General features: G+C 50.2%; 1 protein-coding gene across 1 annotated transcript; it reads left to right on the top strand.

Annotated features, from left to right (window-relative positions):
- The first annotated feature begins 2,135 nt into the window (after positions 1–2,135).
- On the top strand, positions 2,136–18,801 carry C2 (complement C2). The gene is made up of 18 exons (XM_039466387.2): positions 2,136–2,361; positions 2,517–2,726; positions 3,299–3,484; positions 5,909–6,082; positions 6,166–6,264; positions 6,464–6,597; positions 8,476–8,614; positions 9,851–9,991; positions 11,787–11,876; positions 16,090–16,230; positions 16,356–16,450; positions 16,547–16,658; positions 16,774–16,939; positions 17,049–17,125; positions 17,266–17,357; positions 17,857–17,983; positions 18,109–18,158; positions 18,311–18,801. Exons 1-18 carry the CDS (start codon positions 2,316–2,318, stop codon positions 18,488–18,490), a joined length of 2,259 nt encoding a protein of 752 aa, XP_039322321.2. The 5' UTR covers positions 2,136–2,315; the 3' UTR covers positions 18,491–18,801.
- Positions 18,802–18,944: the final 143 nt, after the last annotated feature.

Here is an 18,944-nt window from a genome sequence, read left to right as displayed (position 1 = left end):
GAGTCAGCAGGGTCTTGTGCTTTTTAAATTTTTTTTTCCCTTTTTTGAGACAGAGTCTCCCTATGTCACCCAAGCTGGAGTGCAGTGGTGTGATCTTGGCTCACTGCAAACTTTGCCTCATGGGTTCAAGCAATTCTCCTGCGTCAGCCTCCCGAATAGCTGGAATTACAGGCGGGCATTACCATGCCCAGCTAATTTTTGTGTTTTTAGTGGAGACCGGGTTTCAACACGTTGGCCAGGCTGGTCTCCAACTCCTGACCTCAGGTTATTTGCCTGCGTCCGCCTCCCAAAGTGTTGGATTACAGGCGTGAGCCATTGCACCCGGCTGGTATTGTGTTTTTGATATCACCCAGGGATCTTGGCTGATGGAGCAGTCACCACCTCAAATGTTACCATACAGAGGGGAAGAGCAGGGTGAAGATTACATTGAGCTTCCATCAGGAAGTGATGCATATCGCTTGTACTCACATCTCATTGGCTAAAACAAGTGGCTGAGGAAATTCTATCCTACAATGTGAGTGAAAGAAGACAAAGCCACAGTGTTTGTGAACAATCCTAAAAACCCCCCACCCTTAAGATGGTTTATTACTCTCTTGTAACAATCTAAGTAGGTGAGCAGGGCTGGTATGACATCTGTGTCAGATACCCAGACTTCTCTGTCTATTTGCTCTGTCATCTCCAGATGTTGCCCTCATCTTCCTGGTGGAAGACGGATCTCCACTAGGTTTATATTCCAGCCCATGAGAAGAATAGGCACACCTCCTTTTTATTTTAGGGACATGGCTTAGAAATTACATCCATAAGCTCTACTAACATCTCATTGGCCAGAACTGTCACCCGGCTACCTAGCTGCAAGGGAAGCTAGGAAATATAGTCTTTAGCTGGGTGACTATGTGTCCCCCTAACCATCTCTCTCTCTCTCTAGAGATGGGAGTTTCACCATATTGGCCAGGCTGGTCTCGAACTCCTGACCTCAGGTGGTCCACCCACTTCATCCTCCCAAAGTACTGGGATTACAGGTGTGAGCCTACGCACCCAGCCCTAACCATCTGTCACTGTGGAAGGAAGGAGAAGAGATACTTGAGGGGTAGGGGAGGCACTAGTAGCTCTGCCACAGCAGCTGCTCCGGAGTCCCCAACACCAGGGTGTTCTGGTCTTCATGCACTCAGCCCTATCCAAGGGGAGCCCCACTTTGTATACAGGTGTTTCTGAGGACTAATTTTTTTTTTCTTTTGGGAGGTAGTCTTGCTCTGTCCTCCAGGCTGGAGTACAGTGGCACAATCTCAGATCATGCAACCTCCACCTTCTGAGTTCAAGTGATTCTCTGAGGACTCACTTGTAAACCAAAAGGGTTTTGCAAACTTAAATGATCACTTCAGAGAGGTTTCATCTTTATTTTTTATTGATGTTATTTATTTGTACCCTACACCGTTTAAAAAGGTATTGAAAAGACTTCAGGGGGTCAGGAAGACAAACACACTAGCTTCAAGTTTTTTTGCTTCCTGCATTTCATACAAGTGCAGGTTATGATTTAAAGGCAAATCCCAGCCCCCTAGAAACTTTTATTCCTTTGAGTAACCAACCGCAAATTTATTTACTTTACCAGTTGGGAATTTCATCTACTAGACTTTCCGTAAAAATATTGTAAACGTTTTTCCTGTCTCCAAAACTAAGTGTTGATTTCCTTTTTTACCCCTAGATTCTTTCTGGGGAAGGAGTGTAGGGAATAAAAGTATTGTCAATCTTCCTACTTATCAACAAGTTCTTAAAAAATTAGTTTCACATCTTTGGAAGTTTATGTTCAAGAAGACAACACTGTTCTGGGCTCTCAGGAAGTAAAACCCCCTTGGTAAAGCCCAAAAGAACGCTAAAACTACTTGAATAAAATGTTTTGCAATATCTTGGATGGTTTGTGGGTTTGTGTGCTTTAGACTATTCACACAAGAGCAAGGTGCATGAGTGCACGCACGCATGAGCGCAAATATGTTTGCCTGCGTGTTTGTGAGCAGTTGTGTATGCTGCACACGTGCACATGTGGGGTGGATGGAGCGTGGGGGCAGTACACAAAGCCTGTGAGGGAGATCTATTGCCTCAACAGATATATTAGCATCAGGGAGGCAGGGCAATGGTTTTACCCTTCAGCTCAGTCCCCAACCTGCTTATTTTTTCCCTAAGACCATCCCCCTTGCCACTCCCTGGCTTTCCTTCTCTGGCAGCAATGAAGCAGCTGCTGTGCCAGCTCTGGCTTTCGGGAAGTCAGATGACCTTTTCCCTCCCTCGGCTCTCTGCCTCTAGCTGCTCCTAGGGAGGACACCATGGACTCACTGATGGTTCTCCTTTGCCTGCTGTTCCTGTATCCAGGTAGGAGGCAGGGAAGGGGGAACGTCAGGGTCCTGTGGGAGAGGCTGGTGCTCCCGGCTTGAGTTCCATGTGTGAAACAGAGTCTTTTGCTTTCCGTTTCTCATCGGTGTCTTCCTTCTTTCCCCACTGCTGTCTCCCTGTCCCCATGCTTCCAGGCCCGGCAGACTCGGCTCCCTCCTGCCCTCAGAATGTGAATATCTCCGGTGGCACCTTCACCCTCAGCCACGGCTGGGCCCCTGGGAGCCTTCTCATCTACTCCTGCCCCCTGGGCCGGTACCCATCCCCATCAACACGGCTGTGCAAGAGCAGCGGACAGTGGCAGACCCCAGGAGCCACCCGGTCTCTGACTAAGGCAGTCTGCAAACGTGAGACTTGCTGTGGGCTTTGCTCAGGGTGCTCCACCAGGGGCCACCCCAGAACTTCTGTTTGGGAGTTGCTGGTGGGTGGGTGGGTGGGGGGTCTTATCCTGACTAGATGGCAAAGTTGGTTTTGCAGAGGGCTTTTCAAAATATCCAGAAAATGTTAATTGCCAGAAGCAAGGAACTGGGGACACGTTTTGTTGGAGACCGTGGGGTACTAAAGCCAGGGATGACTTTTTATGTACAATTGACTGCCTGGTAGTGACCATTCAGAATGGATGCAGAATGGTCCTGGAGTCCTCTGAACATCTGAGGATCCCAAGGAGGGTGGCTGGAGAGGCCATGATCATCAGGGGGCTGAGGGAAATGGCTATTTATCAATCAATTTGCTTAGATTCTGTGAAATTGGCAATATTCAATCAGTTGCCAAAAACAGCAATTTCACATGCTGGAACCTAATAGTTCAGTGTTTTGACAACCAGTTGACCATTCACATGCATTCTAATCACCTGCTTAACCCCCAGCCCAGGTGTTCTCCATCCAGCCCTATATTCCCCACCCACTTTCTCTCTCTCCAGCTGTGCGCTGTCCAGCCCCTGTCTCCTTTGAGAATGGCATTTATACCCCACGGCTGGGGTCCTACCCTGTGGGTGGCAACGTGAGCTTCGAATGTGAGGATGGCTTCACATTGCGGGGCTCGCCTGTGCGCCACTGTCGCCCCAACGGCATGTGGGATGGACAAACGGCTGTGTGTGACAATGGGGGTGAGCGCTCTGGCCGATGGGCTATATGGGGGTTGGGGTCTCCCGGGGAAGCCTGGGACCCAATGTGCATCCAGGAAGCCTCTGTGGGGAGAGGGGTCTGCTGTCCAGTGTGCCATAATAGTATTCCTGGATTTTGGTAAATTGAGGTCTACAGGTCACACATGACAAGTCTGCAGGGGCCGGGCCCCAGGCAGCTGGTGCTAAGCTTCACATGGAGCATAGCACCTCCACACACTCTGCCCGGCTTCTCTAAGTGCCTGAAAGCAAGACTTTGTATTTAGGCCTCACAAATTATTGTAGGGGAGATACGCTGGGAGAGAGTCAAGTACTGTGTTTTAATGCCTTGCCTTCAAAGCCACGTTTGGGTTCCAAGCCCCACTCTGATGTTGACAGACTTTGGGAAGGTTATTTAACCTTTCTAGGCCTCGGTTTTCCTGTCTGTAAAACAGGAATACTGAGTGCTGACCTCATGGGATTGCCATCTGGATTAAATGAGTTGATACTAGTGAACATCTATAATGGCCCCTGGAAACTGATAAACGCCATGCACACTTTTGTTTTGTTTTTATTTTATTTTTTGAGACAGAGTTTCGTTCTTGTTGTCCAGGCTGGAGTGCAGTGGTGCGATCTCGGGTCACTGCAACCTCTGCCTCCCGGGTTCAAGCGATTCTCCTGCCTCAGCCTCCTGAGTAGCTGGGATCGTAGGCACACGCCACCATGCCTGGCTAATTTTGTATTTGCAGTAGAGATGGTGTTTCTCCATGTTGATCAGGCTGGTCTCAAACTTCCGACCTCAGGTGATCCACCCACTTCAGCCTCCCAAAGTGCTGGGAGTACAGGCATGAGCTGCTCAGTCTTGGTTTATTGATTTATTTATTTATTTGAGATGGAATCTTTCTCTGTTGCCCAGGCTGGAGTGCAGTGGCATGATCTTGGCTCACTGCAACCTCTGCCTCCCAGGTTTAAGCAATTCTGTCTCAGCCTCCCAAGTAGCTGGGACTATAGTCGCCCGCCACCACACTTGGCTAATTTTTGTATTTTTAGTAGAGATGGGGTTTCACCATGTTGGTCAGGCTGCTTTTGAACTCCTGACCTCAGGCAATCCACCCACTTCAGCCTCCCAAAGTGCTCTGATTATAGGTATGAGCCACTGCATTCAGCCTGTTTCTGTTTTTTTAGCAGTCTCGCTGTGTCTCCCAGGCTGGCTTCAAACTCTTGAGCTCAAGTGATCTTCCTACCTCAGCCTCCTGAGTGGCTGGGAATGCAGGCATGTGCCACCATGCCTGGCCATATGCACTTTTCTCATGGTTATTGCTGCCCCTGTGAATGGCGAGGGGCTCTGCTTGGCAGAAGTGGGGCTCCTAGGATTCCCTGGACCGCATTTGCCTGTGGGTTTGGGAGCTTCTTGGATCATGGTTCTCAGCACATCATACAGAAGCCACAGAGTCCGTAAGATGGCAGGACCACCTCTTCACCCAGTGGCCCAGACCATGGCTCCCCACTCATGCCCTTGAGTCTTTGCCAAATGGCCATTGATTCAGACGTGACTCTAACTTATTTTAAAATTGAGGCATAATTTACCTATTGTAAAATGTGCAAATCTTAAGTATTTAGCTCAATGATTTGTTACACATGCATCCACCCACGTAATCATCACCCAAGACAGAGAACGAGGCTCTCTCTTGTCCCCTCCCACAAGATAAAGGCTCTTCCGACTTCTGTCTCCATAGATTAGGTACCTTGTTCTTACACTTCCTGTAAATGGGATCATGCAGGATGTGGTCTGTTGCATCTGGCATCCCTTGTTCTATATTCTGCCTGTGAGATTTATCCATGTTGTTGTGTGTATCAGTAGTTTGTCCTTTTTTATTGCTGCGTAGTACTCCATCATACGAATATATTACAATTTATCCATTCCCCTGTTGATGGACATTTGGGTTATTTCCAGCTTGGGGCAGTTAGGAGTAAAGCTCTAGGAACATTCTTGCGTGTGACTGTGGTATATGTATGCACTTGCTTCTCTTCAGTAAATGATCTAAATGTGGAATTGTCACGTCACAAGCTGGCATATGTTTAGTTGCAGTAGAGGCTGGGAAGTTTCACCCACATACATGCCAGCAATGTAACAGAGCTCCAATCGCTCGGCATCATCTCCAGCATTGGAATTGTCTGTCGTTTCAGTGTTAGCCGTTTTGATGGGTGTGTAGGGGTGTCTCACTGTGGCTTATGAAATGCAGGTGTTCTCTGTGGGAGTGGAGGGACCATCAGCTGACTTCTTCCCTGGGGCTGTAGGGGCTCTGGGACAGACACGGGTGCCTCCCTGGTTTGGAACTGGGAAGCTTCTGCCAGCAAATGAGGCTGCTGAGGATGCAGAGCCTGATGGGAGGGGGCTGCTCACCTCTGCCTTCCTTTGTCCACTCGCAGCTGGCCACTGCCCCGACCCAGGCATTTCGCTGGGCGCGGTGCGAACGGGCTCCCGCTTTGGTCTTGGGGACAAGGTCACCTATCGCTGCTCCTCGAATCTTGTGCTCACGGGGTCTGCAGAGAGGGAGTGCCAAAGCAACGGGGTCTGGAGTGGGACAGAGCCCATCTGCCGCCGTGAGTAGTTGCTCTGCCCTCCTGAGACTCCTGGGCACCCCCAGCTGCTACCCCAGCTGACCCCTGTGTGGCTCTTCCTACAGAGCCCTACTCTTATGACTTCCCTGAGGATGTGGCCCCTGCCCTGGGCACTTCCTTTTCCCACCTGCTTGGGGCCACCAATCCCACCCAGAAGACGAAGGGTGAGTGTTTGAGGTGGGGTTTGAGGTTGCGCAGGGTGCTGGATCTGGGCAGGAGCAAGGGAGGGCATGAACTTCCTGGTGGCCAGGAGCCTTGGTGGGCTCAGCCACTGGAAGGGAGGGAGGCAGAGAAGCTGGACCCTCTTGGCAAGAGCACAGGAAGGAGGTGCGGATCTGAATCTCCCCTTCCACATTTCTCCAGAAAACCTGGGCCGTAAAATCCAAATCCAGCGCTCTGGTCACCTGAACCTCTACCTGCTCCTGGATTCTTCGCAGAGTGTGTCGGAAAAGGACTTTCTCATCTTCAAGGAGAGTGCCTCCCTCATGGTGGACAGGGTCAGGAATCAGGAGCCTGCCTGCAGTGGAGGCCTTCCTGCGCTCACTGTCTCTCTCTCTGACTCCTTCCCTTCCTGAAAGTCCCACTCTCAGCCCACCTCCTCCAAGAAGTCTCCTCAGATGATACACATGCCATGTAGGAATCATGAATTCAATTTATACAATCATAATTTTTATTCCACATGCACTGTTGAGGCACTGTGCTGGGGGCTGGGGGACAGAGAAGATGGAAAGGCTCAGGTCTTACTTGCCAGGAATTCGTCCTTCAGAACAGTGATCTCCATAGAAAGATAGTGAGATAACCCTCCGGAGTGATCCAGAAAAATATGAGTGCCCCGTGGAATAATTTAAATCAGATTAATAATTTAACATTTAATAATTTCCTTTTAAAACGTCAACATTTTGTGTAGGCTTTATGGTGGTTTATGCCTGTAATCTCAGTACTTTGGGAGGTTGAGGCAGGTGGATTACTTCAGATCAGGAGTTCGAGACCAGCCTGATCAACATGGTGAAACCCCGTCTCTACTAAAAATTCAAAATTAGCCAGGCATGATGGTGCCTGCCAGTAATCCTAGCTACTTGGGAGGTTGAGGCAGGAGAATCGCTTGAATCCTGGAGATGGAGGTTGCAGTGAGCTGAGATTGTGCCATTGCACTCCAGCCTAGACAAGAGTGAAACTCTGTCTCAAAAAAGAAAAAAAAATAAATGAAATAAAATATGTGTGATAGAAGTTTGGAAGCCACTAGTTTAAATCCCTCACCAGCACTTTGCTTTGTAATTATGCTTTTCACAATACTTCATGTAATGTGATAGGTGGTTTTCCCTCCTAGCTACATTTTAAAGAGGACAGTTTCTGTGCTCTCTTGGGACTCAAAATTAAGTAACTCATTGCCCTGTGAGGCAGCAACATGCACCAGTTGGAGCAGGGACTGAGGGTCATGTGACATGTTCAGATCCCACTTCCACCTCCTCCTGGCGGTGTGATGGGGGACGGGGACAAGACAATATGCCTCAATTTCCTTATCCATAAAATAGGGGCCATGATGAGCCCTCACAGGGTTGATGAGAAGATTAAATGAGGAGAGAGGAGTCTGTCAAACAGAAGGACACTCAACAAAGTTCAACGAAGTTTACTTCCTTAGCTTCTTCTTTTTTGTTTTTGAGACGGAGTTTCACTCTTGTTACCCAGGCTGGAGTGCAATGGTGCAATCTCGGCTCACCTCAACCTCTGCCTCCTGGGTTCAGGCAATTCTCCTGCCTCAGCCTCCTGAGTAGCTGGGACTACAGGCACGTGCCACCATGCCCAGCTAATTTTTTGTATTTTTAGTAGAGATGGGGTTTCACCATGTTGACCAGGATGGTCTTGATCTCTTGACCTCGTGATCCACCTGCCTCAGCCTCCCAAAGTGCTGGGATTACAGGCTTGAGCCACCGCGCCTGGCCGCTTCTTCTTTTTTGAGATGGAATCTTACTCTGTCGCCCAGGCCGTAATGCAGTGGTACGATCTTGGGTCACCGCAACCTCTGACTCCTGGGTTCAAGTGATTCTCCTGCCTCAGCCTCCCGAGTAGCTGAGATTACAGGTGCCCGCCACCATGCCAGGCTAATTTTTATGTTTTTAGTAGAGATGGGGTTTTGCCATGTTAGCCAGGCTGGTCTTGAACTCCTGATCTCAGGTGATCAGGCTCCTGACCTCGTGAGCCTCTGTGCCTGGCCCCTAGCTTCTTCCTAACAGCTGTTTCCTAGTGTCTCCCCTGGCCCTTGCCTCTGTCGGTTCCAGTTCAGTTTCTCTGCCTCCTCCAGGGCCCTTTGCTGCTCTCTTACCATCTCCCCTTTGGCTTCAGGGCCCCTCACCCTGCCTCTCACTTGCCCCGCACAGATCTTCAGCTTTGAGATCAATGTGAGTGTCGCCATTATCACGTTTGCCTCAAAGCCCAAAGTCCTCATGTCTGTCCTGTACGACGCCTCCCGGGATGTGACTGAGGTGATCAGCAGTCTGGAAAATGCCAAGTACAAAGGTACGGGTGTCATCATATGATGGGAAAGGAGATGGACCCTCTCAGGGTCTGCAAACTAATTCTGGGAAAGTTAGAAAGAGAGTGAGGCCTCTTGGTGGCCCCTGAATCCCATGAGTCTGGGGTAGCTTCTGTGTCCAGGGTTATGTTGGGAGAGTCCAGCTGCCCCCAGCTCAAAGCTCATTCTAAGGTGCTTCAGGTTCAAACACACCGTTCAGGGCTTTAATTCCTTTCAGTTGCCAAAATCACATTGTCTGGTTTGCATGGCTCCACGCTGCCATCTCCCCATGGCACTAGCCACCCATATACCATGTGGAGCTGCCTAGCTGACACTTAGTGAATTACTGAAGCCACTTAAGTTTTTGGAAGCCTCATCTTCGACTCTTGGGACTTTAGTGTGGTGTTGGATTGGAGTTATGCAGTAAACCTTTCTTTCTTTTTTGTGAGATGGTCTCACACTGTCACCCAGGCTGGAGTGCAGTGGTGCAACCTCTGCTTGCTGCAACCTCCTCCTCCCGGATTCAAGCGATTGTCCTACCTCAGCATCCTGAACAGCTGAGATGACAGGCAACTGTCACCATGCCTGGCTAATTTTTTGTATTTTTAGTAGAGACAGGGTTTCACTATGTTGGTCAGGCTGGTCTCAAACTCCTGACCTCATGATCCACCCACCTCGGCCTTCCAAAGGGCTGTGATTACAGGCGTGAGCCACCACGCCTGGCCCTACGTAATAAACATTTCTAAAGTGGAAAGGCTTTTAACGTTTGAACAAGCAATGATGCCAAATCTCTATCTGAATGGCAAAGGTCTGAGTTTATCAAAGCAATTGATAAATTGCATTTCCAGGCTGGGCACAGGGGCTCATGCCTATAATCCCAGCACTTCGGGAAGCTGAGGTAGGTGTATCACTTGAGGTCAGGAGACTAGCCTGGCCAACATGGTGAAACCCCTTCTCTACTAAAAATACAAAAAATTAGCTGGGCATGAGGGCAGGCACCTGTAATCCCAGCTACTGAGGAGGCCAAGGCACAAGAATCGCTTGAACCCAGGAGGTGGAGGTTGCAGTGAGCTGAGATCATGCCAATACACGCCAGCCTGGGTGGCAGAGTGAGAGTCTGTCTCAAAAAGATAAATTTTAAAGAGTTGCATTTCCAGTGGTTGGGGGAATAGAGTGATCCCCTACCGCTAGGTGGTAGGTGGGAAGTTTCTGAGCGAGCCCTTCCTTTTGGCATATTCCAGATCATGAAAACGGAACTGGGACGAACACCTATGAGGCCCTGCACAGTGTCTATCTCATGATGAACAACCAAATGCGAATCCTTGGCATGGAAACGATGGCCTGGCAGGAAATCCGACATGCCATCATCCTTCTGACAGATGGTGGGTATTGTCATCTCTGAGTGGGTCTGGAATAGTGGAAGGGGCACCAATACGGGGTCAGAAGCCCTGCATTCTGATTCTCTCTCTGTCTGCCACTTTGGGCCCCAGTTTTTTGTTTTTATTTTATTTATTTTTATTTTTATTTTTTTAAAGATGGGGTTTCGCCATCATGGCCAGGCTGGTCTTGAACTCCTGACCTCAGGTGATTCACCCACCTCAGCCTCCCAAAGTGCTAGGATTACAGGCGTGAGCCACTGCGCCCGGCTATTTTATTTATTTTTATTTTTATTTTTTTAAAGATGGGGTTTCACCATGATGGCCAGGCTGGTCTTGAACTCCTGACCTCAGGTGATTCACCCACCTCAGCCTCCCAAAGTGCTAGGATTACAGGCGTGAGCCATCGTGCCCGGCTTTGTTTTTGTTTTTAGAGATGGGATCTTGCTGTGTTGCTCAGGCTGGTCTCAAACTCCTGGCTTCAAGCAATCCTCCTGCCTCAGCTTCCCAAAGTGCTGGGATTACAGGCATGAGCCACCATACCTGGCCCAGTTTCTTATTTATAAAATAGAGCCAGGAGTTGTGGCTTACACCTGTAATCCCAGCAGTCAAGGCCAAAGCAGGCAGATCACTTGAGGTCAGGAATTTGAGATCAGCCTGGCCAACATGGTGAAATTTCATCTCCAATAAAAATACAGAAAAATTAGCTGGGCGCGTGGTGGCACATGCCTATAATACCAGCTACTTGGCAGTCTGAGGCAGGAGAATCGCTTGAACCCAAGAGGTGGAGGTTTCAGTGAGCCGAGATTTCACCATTGCACTCCAGCCTGGACGACAGAGAGAGATCCTACCTTGTCTCAATAAAAGAAGTGAATAAATAAAATAGAATTCGTGTTGATGATGATGACCGTAACCACAATGACAGCAACAATGATCATGATAGCCATCCTCCTTTCCTTACACAATTTTTATGGAGGGCTGTTTAAGTTGCTTGTGTGAAAGTGCTTTGTGTTAGCGTATTACCATCTGGGAGGTAACTTGGAGACAGATGAGGAAACGTGGCTCTCAAACAGGAATGTTGAGGGGCACAGATGCAAGGAGCAGTCTGTAGTGGATCTGGTCTTGTCATTTGCCTCTTGATATTGTCCAAATTACACAGCTCCTCCAGGACTTAGTTTAAAAAATGAGGATACCCACTTTTCCTGGGGTTTCATGAGAATTAGATGAGATAAAGTATAGGAAGCACCTGGCTTAGTGCCTAGCATGTAGAAAATTTCAGTAAAAGTGTATATATATATAAAAATCACATATAACATATATCTATATAAAGCTTATAATTCTCAGGAAAAAAAGAAAAAAATATATATGTTTGTTTGTTTTGTTTTTGAGACAGGGTCTCACTCATCGCCCAGGCTGGAGTGCAGTGCTGCCTGCCATCTTGGATCACTGCAACCTCTGCCTCCTCAGCTCGAGCAATTCTTGTGCCCCCGTTTCCAGAGTAGCTGGGACTGCAGGCATGCACCAGCATGCCTGGTTAATCTTTTGTAGTTAGTGAGACAGGGTTTCCCCATGTTGCCCAGGCTGGTCTTGCACTTCTGAGCTCAGGCAATCCGCCTGCCTTGGCCTTCCAAAGTGCTAGGATTACAGGCGCGAGCCACCGCACTCATCCTAAAAGTGTATTTTGAAACTCTCATAGGCAGTGTAAGTGTTGAGGTTCCCAGGCCAAATGCTTTCCTACTGTTCCAGGAGGGCCCTGGGGAATCCTATTACCTGGAAGAATTCTTTATTCTCTTTGTTGTAGGAAAGTCCAATATGGGTGGCTCTCCCAAGACAGCTGTTAACCTTATCAGAGAGATCCTGAACATCAACCAGAAGAGGAACGACTATTTGGGTGAGCCCCCGCCCACATTTGTGCTGCTCCTGCAGAGGTCCCGAGATCCTCGGCCAGGGGTCCCAGCACCTTGGCTCTGATCCAGAGCCAATGGTTTTATTTCTGCGTTGTTCTGTATGAAGGCAACTGAGTATCACATTGAAGAGTCTGGAGTCAAACTACTGCCCATGGTTTCAACCTTATCTTCATTTTTTTTTTTTTTTTTTTTGAGACGGAGTTTCGCTCTTGTTACCCAGGCTGGAGTGCAATGGCACAATCTCGGCTCACCGCAACCTCCGCCTCCTGGGTTCAGGCAATTCTCCTGCCTCAGCCTCCTGAGTAGCTGGGATTACAGGCACGCGCCACCACGCCCAGCTAATTTTTGTATTTTTAGTAGAGACGGGGTTTCACCATGTTGACCAGGATGGTCTCGATCTCTTGACCTCGTGATCCACCCGCCTCGGCCTCCCAAAGTGCTGGGATTACAGGCTTGAGCCACCGCGCCCGGCCTTTTTTTTTTTTTTTTTTTTTTTTTTTTTTAAAGACAGTGTCTCACTGTCACTCAGGGTATCTGGGTATCTTCCTGAAAAGATGTCCATCCGCAATGGCCCAGAATTTGGTCCAGAGAGTAAAGATGTCCACCCATGGAGTGCAGTGGTGCAATCACAGCTCACTGCAGCCTCAAACTCCTGGTTTAAAGTGATCCTCCCAACGTGCTAAGATTACCGGTATGAGCCACTGTGCTCAGCCCATCTTTACAGATTTTTTTAAATTAATTTTATTTTTGAGACAGAATCTTGATCTGTTGCCCAGGCTGAAGTGCAGTGACTTGATCTCCTCACTGCAACCTCCACCTCTGGGGTTCAAGCAATTCTCCTGCCTCCAGAGTAGCTGGGATTACAGGTGTGTGCCAACACGCCTGGCTCATTTTTGTATTTTTAGTGGAGATGGATTTCACCATGTTGGCCAGCCTGGTCTCAAACCCCTGACCTCAAGTGATCTGCCTGCCTTGGCCCCGCTAGGTGCTGGAATTACAGGCGTGAGCCACTGTGCCTGGCCAATTTTTAATTATTATTTTAATCACCAGCTTTAGACAGAGAATCTTGGTTTCATCTTCAATGGGCTGTGGCCATGGGAAGTTTCTTCATCTGTGAAAGGGGAGTAATACAAGGACCCGGTTCCTAAGCTGACAGGGAAAATGCTCAGACAAACACTGCCTGCCTGGCACAGAAAAGCGCCCAGCATATGTTAGCTGTGGCCACAGCAGCCGTCATGATTATTATCATCAGCAGCTCGTGTTTCAGGAAATTTTCCAGGAAGGGACCCCGATTCCCTGTAGGGAATGTCCCTGGTGTTTTCTCGTTCAGCAGCACAGCTGGCTAACTAAGGCTTTGGCAGTTACGGCCTCTAAAGGGAACAATTCCTCAGGTTCAGACTAAACACAAATTGCACTGACCTTTGACCAGTAATTTCAGAGACAGATGCTCAGACAGGGAGGGCAGCTACTTTTGAGCCCCAACATTTCCACTTCTCCTTAGCTCCTCTCCTTTCCATTCACACTGCCCCACTCCATCTGCCCCTCGGGGATAAGCTTGTTCCTCAAAATTCTGGCCCAAGGAAGACAAAACTCAAACCCCACTCCCTTCCACCTTAGCATCACCGGGCCGAGGTTAAATGCTACAGAAACATTTTATTGAAAACAAGCAGGAAACTGAAGGAAAAGGGAACGCACAAGGCATGATCATTGTCTAGCTCCAGCTGCAGCTGCTTCCATCCAGGCCTTTGCTGGCTTACTTCCTGGCTGAAGGTCTCTCGATCTACCTAAGCACCTTGCTTTTTACACATGCTTTTTACACACAATGTGGGGCTCTCTGAGGGCAAAAATGGGCCACAGTGGGTGCAAAGGCTGAAAGAGGACTGGACTCCGTGGTCTGCCTCAGGCAGGTCTGACCAGCACCATAGCCAGAGGCCAGGCGCAGCCAGCTGTGTGGGTCCAGGGCTTCCAGGGGGAAGACGTGGCTTTAGGCCCTTCTCCCAGATTATACCTTTTTTTTTTTTTTGAGACGGAATTTCGCTCTTGTTATCCAGGCTGGAGTGTGCAATGGCGCGATCTCGGCTCACCGCAACCTCCGCCCCCTGGGTTCAGGCAATTCTCCTGCCTCAGCCTCCCGAGTAGCTGGGACTACAGGCGTGCACCACCATGCCCAGCTAATTTTTGTATTTTTAGTAGAGACGGGGTTTCACCATGTTGACCGGGATGGTCTCGATCTCTCGACCTCGTGATCCACCCGCCTCGGCCTCCCAAAGTGCTGGGATTACAGGCTTGTGCCACCGCGCCTGGCAGATTATACCTTTTACAGAGGAAGACCAGATCTGAGGTTTTGTTTCCATATTATGTTCTGAGTTGTTTCTATTCATTCAGTCATTTAAAAATACTTACCAATGTACCACAGAGCTGAGTGGAACACAGAATTTTTTTCTCACCCAGTTCTGGAGGGTAGAAGAGTGAAATGGAGATGCTGGCAGGGCTGTGCTGCCTCGGGAGGCTCTCAGGAAAAATCCTTTCCTGCCTTTCCCGGCTGCCAGGGGCCCCAGGCATGCCTGGTCTTGTGGCAGCACAAACCCATTCTCTGCCTCTGTCTTCAACTCGCCTTCTCTCTGTGCACCTCTGTGTCAGTACATGCTATTCTCTTATATAGATAGGAGACCCACTACCTGTGTGTGTGTATCCAAATTCCCTTCTTTTTTTGTTTGTTTGAGACAGAGTCTCGCTCTGTTGTCCAGGAGCCCAGGCTGCAGTGCAGTGGCGCAATCCTGGCTTACTGTAACCTCTGCCTCCTGGTTCAAGTGATTTTCATGCCTCGGTCTCCCAAGAAGCTGGGATTACAGGCATGTGCCACCATACCCAGGTCATTTTTGTAGTTTTAGTAGAGACAGGGTCTTGCCATGTTAGCCAGGCTGGTCTTGAACTCCTGGCCTCAAGAGATCTGCCTGTCTTAGCCTCAAAAACTGCTGGGATGCCACTGCGCCCAGCCAATTCACCTCTTCTTCTTCTTCTTCTTCTTTTTTTTTTTTTTTTGAGATGGCGTCTCACTCTGTTGCTCAGGCTGGAGTGCAGTGGCGCAGTCTCAGCTCACTGCAACCTCTGCCTCCCAGGTTCAAGCGATTCTCCTGCCTCAGCCTCCCGAGTAGCTAGGATCACAGGCGTGCACCACCATGCCCAGCTAATTCTTTGTGTTTTTAGTAGAGATGGGATTTTTCCACGTTGGCTAGGCTGGTCTCGAACTCCTGATCTCAGGTGATCCACCTAACTTGCTCTCCCAAAGTGCTGGGATTACAGGTGTGAGCCACCGCACCTGGCCTTTTTTATTTTATTTTATTTTATTTTATTTATTTTTTTTTTTAGAAAAGAGTTTCACTCTTGTTGTCCAGGCTGGAGTGCAATGGCACGATCTAGGCTCACCACAACCTCCGTCCCCTGGTGATTATAGGCATGAGCCACTGCACGCAGCCCCAGCTCACCTCTTCTTATAAGGACCCCACTCATTGGATTAGGGCTCACGCGAATCCAGTGTGACTTCATCTTGATTACATCTGCAGAGGTCATTTTTCCAAATAAGGTCACAGGTACTGGGTGGGGGTTAGGACTTGAACACATCTTTTTCGGGGGGACACAATTCTACCACTATAGGGAATCAACAAGATAAGGAAACCATAGAACCCAGTAGGTGGTAGGTGACATGAGCTAAGGGGTCTTGCCATGTTGCTCAGGCTGGTCTCAAACATCTGGCTTCAAGCGATCCTCCCACCTTGCCTTTCACTCCCACTCCAAAGTGGGAGTGAAAGTGTCTGGGGCACTGCAGTTTTAGACAGGCAGACCAGGAGAGCCTCACTGAGAAGGTGACATTTGAGCCAAGACGTAAAAAGGCACACAAGTGAGCCATGTGGAAGTCTGGGGGAGAAGTGAACTAGGCAGAGGCACCGCTGGGGCAAAGGTCCTGAGGTGCGGCTACACCTATGTGTGCATTTGAGGAACTTCAAAGAGGTTGTGTGCCGGGGGAGAGTGAAGGGCAGGTTGTGGCAGGGAATGCAGGCAGACAGGTAGCAGTGGGGAGGTCGCAGGGGTCAGCTCGTGGAGGTCCTGGGTGGACACAGTGAGTTACAAATGACAGCCTCTTGTCTCGCGGGTAGCCCCAAAGTCACAGCAGTCTGGTGATTTCCCTCTTCCCCACAGACATCTATGCCATTGGGGTGGGCAATCTGGATGTGGACTGGAAAGAACTCAATGAGCTGGGGTCCAAGAAGGATGGCGAGAGGCATGCCTTCATTCTCCAGGACACAAAGGCTCTGCACCAGGTCTTTGAACATATGCTGGGTGAGTGAGCTTTGCCCTCCCTGGCGTGGGGACAATGGCGAGGGGCCCACCAGAGGCCCATCTTGGGAACCTAGACTCAGTGCCCCTCACTTGCCTCCTTCCCCATCTGATCCTCACACCCACAGATGTCTCCAAGCTCACAGACACCATCTGCGGGGTGGGGAACATGTCAGCAAATGCCTCTGACCAGGAGAGGACACCCTGGCATGTCACTATTAAGGTACTGGAAGGAGGGGGTGGGGTTTGGATTCCAGAGGTGAAAGTGGCCATGGGCCAGAGATACTGCAATCCCTGAAGATCACCTGTTCCCCTGTAGCCCAAGAGCCACGAGACCTGTCGGGGGGCCCTCATCTCTGACCAATGGGTCCTGACAGCCGCTCACTGCTTCCTCGATGCCAAGGACCACTCCCTGTGGAGGGTCACTGTGGGTAAGGCAGGGGATGCACCGGCTCCCGACCCCGAAGCCACAGATCCTGCCACCTGACCCAGCCTCTGGCCCCTGCAGGAGCCCTGGTCTATCCTAATCTGGCATATCATTTCCAGGAGATCCCAAATCCCAGTGGGGCAAAGAATTCCTTATTGAGAAGGCAGTGATCTCCCCAGGGTTTGATGTCTTTGCCAAAAAGGACCAGGGAATCTTGGAGTTCTACGGTGATGACATTGCCCTGCTGAAGCTGGCCCAGAAAGTAAAGATGTCCACCCACGCCAGGTGCCGGGAGTCTGGGACGGGAGGGTGCCCTGGAGGGGAGAGCGCTCTGGAGAGCCCTGATGAGATACTGGGGACAGGCCAGTGTGACACTGGCTCTTCTCCTCCCCAGGCCCATCTGCCTTCCCTGCACTGTGGAGGCCAATCTGGCTCTGCGGAGACCTCAAGGCAGCACCTGTAGGGACCATGGTGAGTGCTGGGACTTAGGGTGCTTGAGAGCTGGGGCGGGGGTTTGGCGGTGATAATGAGGACCAGGCTGCAGTCCCCAAGCCAGGAATCTCGGTCTGGGTAAAAGAACCAGCACCAACATCCCCTTCTCTTGACTGCAGAGAATGAACTGCTGAACAAACAGAGTGTTCCTGCTCATTTTGTCGCCTTGAATGGGAGCAAACTGAACATTAACCTCAAGACGGGGGCGGAGGTAAGGGCCTCAGGTTGGGGATGCTGGGATCCCCCTGTGACAGCTCCCGGAATGTCTCTCTTCCTTCTCCAGCTCTGGCTGCTTTCTGTCTCTGACATGGGTCATTCCTCCTCCCCAGCCTCACAGGCTTGCTAGGTGTCCCTGGGTCTGCTTATTCTTTTTTTTTGGTTGAGATGGAGTATTGCTCTGTCTCCCAGGCTAGAGTGCAATGGCACAATCTTGGCTCACTGCAACTTCTGCCTCCCGGGTTCAAATGATTCTCCTATCTCAGCCTCCTGAGTAACTGGGATTACAGGTGCTCGCCACCACACTCAGCTGTTTTTTTTTTTTTTTTTTTGTAGAGATGGGGTTTCGCCATGTTGGCCAGATTGGTCTTGAACTGCTGACCTCAGGTGATCCACCCACCTCAGCCTCGCAAAGTGCTGGGATAACAGGCATGAGCCGCCGCGCCCGGCCAGGTCTGCTTATTCTCTTCTCTCCGGTCCCACCCCTACTGCAGGGGAGAAGCTGTGCCGAGGTGGTCTCCCAGGAGAAAGCCATGTTCCCCAACTTGACAGATGTGAGGGAGGTGGTGACAGACCAGTTCCTATGCAGTGGGACCCAGGAGGATGACAGTCCCTGCAAGGGTGAGTCCCTCAGCATGCCTGGATTCCCAAGGGAAGGCCACCTGTATCCCTGTGGCCAGCATGCATGCCAGAACATCAATCGGCTGTCCTGCATGACACTGACTCCTGTCACCCTTTGCTGGCAGGAGAATCTGGGGGAGCCGTTTTCCTTGAGCGGAGATTCAGGTTTTTTCAGGTGAGAAGGTGGAAGCTTGCAGGACCCAGGGGTTACAGGATCTCAGCCTTGGTAGGGGCGGGGGTGAGGGAGGCCTTTAAGGGATCTAGGGAGGTTGGGGCTTACAGCTGGGGCTGTGACAACCTCCCAGTCAGTTCTCTCCTTTTCTCCAGGTGGGTCTGGTGAGCTGGGGTCTTTACAATCCCTGTCTTGGCTCTGCTGACAAAAACTCTCGCAAAAGGGCCCCTCGTAGTAGGGTCCCGCCGCCACGAGACTTTCACATCAATCTCTTCCACGTGCAGCCCTGGCTAAGGCAGCATTTGGGGGATGTCCTGAATTTTTTGCCCCTCTAATTATGGCCACCGAGACATCTGCTGCCCTGCCAGGATCTGCCACCCCTCCATCATCTACCTCTGAATACCCACCCTTAGACCCTGTGACCCATCCCTCTCCTAGCTGAGTAAATCTGGGTCTCTAGGATACCAGAGGCAGTACACTCAAACTGGGCAATCCTCAGGGCTCCCGCCAGCGGGACTGCCTCACTGCCCCACCTCCTGCTCCTTGGCCTGTGCCCAAATTCCTCCCCTGGTTTACTGGACTCATGCTTGTTTCACTTTCACATGGAATTTCCCAGTTATGAAATTAATAAAAATCAATGGTTGCACATCTGTCTGCGCCTCTGTCTGGGGGCCAGGTAGGGCTGGCCTAGGGGGAGGGGGAGGCCAGAATGACTCCATGAGCCACAGAAAGGCAGGTCAGAGACCCCACTGGACAAACAGTGGCTGGACTCTGCCCCATAACACACAA

Source organism: Saimiri boliviensis, chromosome 4 (assembly GCF_048565385.1).
Source record: "Saimiri boliviensis isolate mSaiBol1 chromosome 4, mSaiBol1.pri, whole genome shotgun sequence".
NCBI classification, from domain to species: domain Eukaryota; kingdom Metazoa; phylum Chordata; class Mammalia; order Primates; family Cebidae; genus Saimiri; species Saimiri boliviensis.
This window is presented reverse-complemented; position numbering and strand designations above follow the sequence as displayed.